The sequence below is a fragment of the Suricata suricatta genome, chromosome 3, assembly GCF_006229205.1.
Source record: "Suricata suricatta isolate VVHF042 chromosome 3, meerkat_22Aug2017_6uvM2_HiC, whole genome shotgun sequence".
Classification (NCBI taxonomy): Eukaryota; Metazoa; Chordata; class Mammalia; order Carnivora; family Herpestidae; genus Suricata; species Suricata suricatta.
In genome coordinates, this window is record NC_043702.1 from 152574248 (window position 1) to 152581355 (window position 7108).

Genomic DNA, 7108 nt, shown 5'->3' on the forward strand with positions numbered 1-7108 from the left:
TATGATCTTATATAAAGAAAATTCCAAAGAGCCAATTGAAAACCTGTTGGAATTAATGATTTCAGTAATGTAAGAGATTATAAAAGCAATTTACAGAAATTAGTGGCATTCCTTTACACTAAAGATGCAGCATCAAAAAAAAGAAATAAAACTATCATTCACAGTAGCATCAAACACAATAAAATACTTAGGAATAAATTTAACAGAAGGAGTGAAAATCTGTACATGAAAACTACAAAACTTTGTCCTTGCTGTGATTCTGTCTTGCGTGGCTATTCTGTGGAACAGTAGTCGTTTCTCTTCGCCAGCCTTCTCTCCCACCTAAGTGCATGCCACCACCCTATGGAAGATTTGAAGGACAAGGACATGAGCCTGAGGCCCCAGAGCTATCTTTTAGGTTGTGAACTAAAGACTGACAAAGATTATCACTCTAAAGTGGATAATGATGAAAATGAGCTCCAGTTATCATTAAGAATGGTCAGTTAAGGGCCTGGTGGAAAGGATGAATGTCACATTGTTGAAGCAGAGGTGATGAATTACAAAGGCAGTCCAATTAAAATCACCCCGACAACTTTATAAATGTCTGTATAGCCAACTGTTTCCCTTGAAATAGCATCACCTGTAATCTTATGGTTGAAATGTGGTTCAGGGTCTGTGTATATTAGTGGACAGCACTTCGTAGCTGTTGAGGAAGATGCAGAGTCAGAAGATGAAGAGGAAGAGGATGAGAAACTCTTTAGTGTACCTGGAAAGCATTTTACCCCTTGGATGTGGTAACAAAGTTACACAGAAAAAAGTAAAACTTGCTGCCGATAAAAATGATGACAAAGAAGACGATGATGATGATTTTGATGATGAGGAAGCTGAAGAAGAGTCTCCAGTAAAGAAATCTATATGAGATACTCCAGCCAAAAGTGCACAAAAATCAAACCAGGATGGAAAAGACTCAAAACCATCAATACCAAGATCAAAAGTTCAAGAATCTTTCAAAAAACAGGAAAAGACTCCCCAAACACCCAAAGAGCCTAGTTCTATAGAAGACATTAAAGCAAAAATACAAGCAAGTACGGAAAAAAGGGGTTCTGTTCCCAATGTGGAGCCAAGTTCAATTATGTGAAGAATTGCTTTTGGATGATGGACCAAGAGGCTATTCAAGATACCTGGTGGTGAAGGAAATTTCTAAGAAAGTAGTTTAAACAATTTGTTAAAATTTTTTGTCTTTTATTTCATTTCTGTAACAGTTGATATCTGACTGTCCTTTCTATAATGCAGAGTGAGAAATTACCCTACCATGTCTAATAAATGTTGTCCAAGTTCCATTGCCAAGAACTTGTTGTCCAAAATGCCTGTTTAGTCTTTAATGTTGTAACTCCACCCTTTGCTTGGTTTTTAGGTATGTATGGAATGTTATGATAGGACATAGTAGTAGTGGTGGTCAGACAAATGGAAATGATGGGGAAACAAAAAAATGCATATGAAATAAACTCAATATTTTAATAAAATAAAAAAAAATCTACAAAACTTTGGGGTGCCTGCATGGCTTAGTCAGTTAAGTGTCCAACTCTTGATTTCAGTTCAGATCATGATCTCACAGTTAATGAGTTCGAGCCCCACGTTGGGCTCCATGGAGCCTGCATGGCTTTCTTTCTGTCTCCCTCTCTTTCTGCCCTTCCCCTTCTCAAAATAAATAAATAAACTTATTTAAAAAAAGAAAACTACAAAACTTTGCTGAAAGAGCATAAAGAAGACACACAGCTGTGGAAAGACTTCTTGTGTTCATGGATTGGAAAGATAAACATTGGTAAAATGGTCACATTACCCAAAGCTATATGCAGACTCCACAAAATCCCTACCAAAATATCAAAGGTATTCCTCACAGATTTAGAAGAAATAATCCCAGAATTCATGTGGAACCTCAAAGGATCCTGAATAGCCAAAGCAATTCTGATAAAAAAGAACAAAGCCAAAAGTATCACACTCCTTGATTTCAAACTAGACTACAAAGCCATACTAGTATAAACAGTATGGTACTGGCACAAAAATAAACATCTAGATCAATGGAACATAATAGGGAGCCCAAAATTAAATCCCAGTATTTATGGTCAACTAATATTTGAGAGGGTAACTAGAAACACCCAATGGGGAAAGGAAAGTCTTTTCAAAAAAATGATGCAGGGGACACTGGAAAAGCACGTGTATAACACTGAAATTAGACTTCTGTCTCATACCACTAAAAAACAAAACCTCAAAATGGATCAGACTTAAATATAAGACCTGATATTATGGAAGTTCTAGAAGAAAACAGGGAAGACACTCATTCATATTGGTCTTTGCAACGATATTTTGGTCATAAGGCCAAAAGCACAAACAACAAAAGTAAAAGTCAACAAATGAGACTGCATCAAACTCAAAAGCTTCTGCACAACAAAAGCAACATCAAAAAAATGAAAAACAGCCTACAGAATGGGAGAAAAATTTTGTAAACCATATTTCAGACAAAGGGTTAATATCCAAAATATATAAAGAGCTAAAACTTATTTAAAAAAACCTGAAAGTATCAGGTTAAAAATTGAGTAGAAACTAAATACTTTGCAGAAAGGACATGAAAATGGCCAATACTATGGAAAGATGCTCAACATAACTGATCATCAGGGAAATGCAAATCAAACCACAATGAGATATCATCTCACACCTGTTGGAATGGCTATCATCAAGAAGACAAAAGACAATCAGCGCTGGAGAGGATGTTGGAGAAAGGGAACTGTTATATACACTGTTGTTAAGAATTTAAATTAGACCAACCACTATGGAAACCAGTCTGAAAATTCCTCAAAAAATTAAAAATAGATTTACCATATGATCCAGCAGTTCCACTTTGGGATCTGTTATTGAAAAGAAATGAAACCTGGATTTTGATGAGACATATGTATACCCACGTGCATTGCAGAATTATTCACAACAGCCAAGACATAGAAACAACCCAAATGCCCATCAATGGATGAATGGATAAGAAAAATGTGGTATTATACACAATGGATATTATTCAGCAATGAGGAAGGAAGATATCTTGCCATTTGCAACAACAGAGATGGATTTTGATCACATTATAAAAGCAAGATGTCAGAGAAGGACAAATACTATGTGATATCACTTACATGGGGAATCTAGAAAAAAGTTAAACCCATAATAAAACAGGTGGTTACCAGGAGATGGGAAAGCGGAGTGATGAAATTGATGGTGTTTAAGGATCCAAACTTATAACAAGAAGTAAATAAGCCATAGAGATCTAATGTAGACTATAGTGAATGTAGTTAATAATGATGCACTATAATGATGTAATGTGATGAATATGGCATCAATGGCAATCATATTAAAATATGTAAATGTATCAAAGTAATATGTTGTACATCTTTGATTTACAAATTGTAACATGTTCAATTTACCAAATAAAAAGGAGTTTAATGTGCACTATTAGTTTTCTTCATCAATCTACAATGCCAGTGACATTTAAAGTAATTATAAAGCAGTGTGCATGGAGAACAATATCCAGTTAATAGATTCAAGGACATTAATTTCAACTTTTATTTGATTGGAGAAAATAGACTGGAGTGCTTTAAACTGCCTTTTCTCATCTTCATTAAGGAACATATTTTCTGAATATTTTTTCTTCAGTTTTTTAGAGGAAAAGTACAATCCTCTATTAGAGTTCTCTCTTTACATTAGGTTTTCTGTTCATTTTTTGTACCTTCAAAATTATTATAAAACTATGAATTACTAGTTTCATTTGCATCAGAAACAAGACTTTTTCAAATGCTGCGATTACCCGAATTTACTTTCCTTCTCTCCCTGCAAATTCTCAGCGGCTTCCCAACAGCCTTTGGAAGAAAGTTCCAAACTACTTTGTCCTGAAACTTAAAGTCCTCTGCGAGCTGTTTTCTACTCTTCTTCCTGAATTTACCTTCTAATTTAACCACTCTCCTGAAAGCAAACTCACTTTCGGAAGAGATCAGGAAATCAACATTCTCAGTAGCGTTCCCTAATTCTCTCTGTTGCTCTTTTTTCTCTTTCTGTGAGGCTTGGAATTTATTTTTATTGTGTATGTCTGCTTTACAAATTAAATTATATGAATCTTCTGCAGGACAGGGGTTGTGGTTTGGGACCCTTTGTATTCCCAGTGCTTCATGCAGTATTCCAGAAGAGTATTCCAGAAGTGCTCAAGAAATGAAAGCTCATGTGATTTGAGACTCTGAAGTAAAACATCTCTCTTAAATTCTAATATTACTGAAATGTGTGAATTTGACAGATGAACACTTTCCCATTTACTAGTAGAATAAATTAAGAATTATTTTTTATTTTGCATAAGTGCACGTCCTAGCATAAGCTAAATTTTAGATTAATCCAGATAATTAAAAGGCTATCTCTGTACAATATTCTCCAGAGCATGTATTAAATCATGACTTCTTTAGAATCTTGAAGAACTTAAATTAAAAGGACTTATAGAAATTATTTAGGTCAAATTTGTTTATGAATTATGAAAGTAAGACTAAGAGCAGTTAAGTAATAGAAGAATCATGGCTAAGATTTAGGTCTCCTTGTTAGAAAAATAGCCAAAGAAAGGGATAATAAATCAAAAGAACACTAAAGTAAATCATAAAGTTGTGATAGGATGGATGAAGGTGGTATAATGGATTATACCTAAATAATAATTCTTGATTAATCAGTATTTATTGTCATAATCTTGGTTATAGAAATAATACAAATCCTGCAAAAAATTTTAGGTCAGTTAAGAAGTGAGTCCTTCTACCAATGTTGTATCTAGACATGGTTTCGACCACCTAAAAACTGAATACATTTGAAGCAGGAGTCTGAAGTATAAGTGTGAATTCGTTTTGCCTTTATTTACTATTACAGTTATTTGCTTTGTTTTCTTTTATTAGATACTTAATCCGACCAGATCCGCTGGCGTACCTTCCGAACAGTGAACCCAGTCGAAAAAACAGCATCTGCAATACCACAGGTCAAGACTCTCGGGAGGAAACTCAGCTTTGATGGAAAGAAAATAAGAGACCTTTTTTTTCCTACAAGAATCTTGCTTAAAACAATTTTAAGACTTAGGGGAAAATATGTGCTGCTGGCATGAAATAAACTCGATCAGAATATATTCCATTCTCTCATATTAAAAGAAATCTATTCTCTTAGAAGTATAGATTATTTTGAAATGTAAAGTATTGCTTCTTGGTACTTCTATCAATATCTGAAAAACATCAATGTGATGATTTTGAAAGCCTAAATTAAAACACAAAATTTAAATCCAAACTGTAATCCAAACTGTATGAAGCCAACTTTTAAAAATATTAATGTTTTATGAAAGTAAATGAAAAATTCAAGTATATTTGGTGCATCACAATGGACAAAGAAGATTGTTGCTCCTCTTAAAAATTAAATAATCATATTCTTTAAACTTGCTGTTTTATAAAATGGAGCTCAGCATAAATGTCTAGCCTTCTCTACACAGAGATTAACCAACAAACTTGTGTGGCTGACTTTTGTAAAGGTCTCACAATTTGCTTTAGAGTATAAATCTTTAAGTCATTTTAACATTTTTTGTTGCCTTTTCAGATGATATCATATTCGTTTTGGTATTTGAGATGTTCTTAGCATGTCTTACTACACTGAAGAAACCAAAACAAACAAAAAATATCAAATACCTGAACATTTCGCTAACTTTATGTCTGACACATGTTATATGCCAAGAAAAGTGTATTAAAAAGCAAATATTTATTGTTCTCCTAAAAGAATAGCTAACAGAGAAAATATTGAAAACACATATGTTGATTTAAATTTAAGCCAAGCATTGAAACACTAACTGAAATAGGTAGTAATGGTTTATATTAAGCTCTTGAGCTTTGACATTTTCATAATCTCTATAGTAGATCTTACTAGAAAGACACTTTAAAATTCAAAGAGGTAAAATGACACCTTTTATGGAATACAAGGACATTTCAAAACATGAAAAGTTCCCTTATGCCTTGAGTATTGAAATACTCATACAGGAAACAACGGTATGTTAAAATTTTTGATTTAATTTTGAAAAAGTATCTATAGGAACTATGTTTTAACACTATGAGGACAAAATGTGTAGAGATAGGTAGTTTTCACCATTAAAATTTACTATAAACCATGAAGAGTTTGACAGTTATAAATTAAATATAAATCGATCCTTGCCGACCCCAGTGCTGCTATCTTACTGCTTTATTCCCCTTCAGAAACAGACTGAAAAGCACAAGAGCAGCGTTTGCCAGGCAGTTGGAAAGTGTTAGAATCTTCCCATGAGAGAGACATTGGTAAATTTCAAAAGGTATTTTTCTTCTAATTGTGTGTTTTAAAATTTTCTGGCTTTGACATTGAATTTTAATCCCACAGAAAATAAGACGTATAAGATTAGAAAGAGACATGTTCTTCTTTGCATAAGGAAACAGATAAATTGGAAAGACAGTGGATGAATTAAAAAAAAAACAAAAAAACCCTAAAATTCCCCAAATAATTCCATGGAAATAAAAATGTAAAACCTAACATGAAAAATGATAGATTATATCAGTTGTATAATTTGGCTTCGAGAGAAGGAAATGTTTATTTGTTATTGTTTTTGAGTATTTTCCATTAGTCTCATTTTAGAATAACAAAAATGCCAAGAATTTCTCTAAAACAGAGAGATCCTATGTTTAATTTTCTTTAATCAGATAAGAAAGTAGAGAATTTATAACAAGTTACTTAAAATTGGAAGCATACCTTTAAACGAAGATTATATGCATATGTGTGCGTGTATGTTGTAGACACATGTGAAATAGATTTGACAAACGGACACATCCACCTATAAATCATTCAAACTAAAGGCAGAATTAAACTAATATCCGTAATGGAGAATGATAATGAATTTAAGTAACTTATTTTATATTTGCACATAAAAAATAAAAAATGACATACTTCTTTGAGTTGTCATTTCATTACTCCATTACAGTTATTTTTAAGAATAAATGTCAGATTTTATGAATATTCTTTCCCCACAAGATCTCAAGTGTAATATTTTTGCATTATGACCATTGTCAAG

General features: G+C 32.9%; 1 protein-coding gene and 1 pseudogene across 3 annotated transcripts in view; both read left to right on the forward strand.

Annotated features, from left to right (window-relative positions):
* Window positions 1-5146, forward strand: part of KCNT2 (potassium sodium-activated channel subfamily T member 2) — a 340818-nt gene extending 335672 nt beyond the window's left edge. For all 3 annotated transcript variants that reach the window (XM_029933172.1, XM_029933173.1, XM_029933174.1), the window contains one exon: window positions 4938-5146. In XM_029933172.1, the coding sequence (XP_029789032.1) occupies window positions 4938-5049 (112 nt within the window). In that variant the 3' untranslated portion in view covers window positions 5050-5146. The remainder of the gene's footprint in view (window positions 1-4937) is intronic.
* Window positions 343-1245, forward strand: LOC115286794 (annotated as a pseudogene).
* Window positions 5147-7108: the final 1962 nt, after the last annotated feature.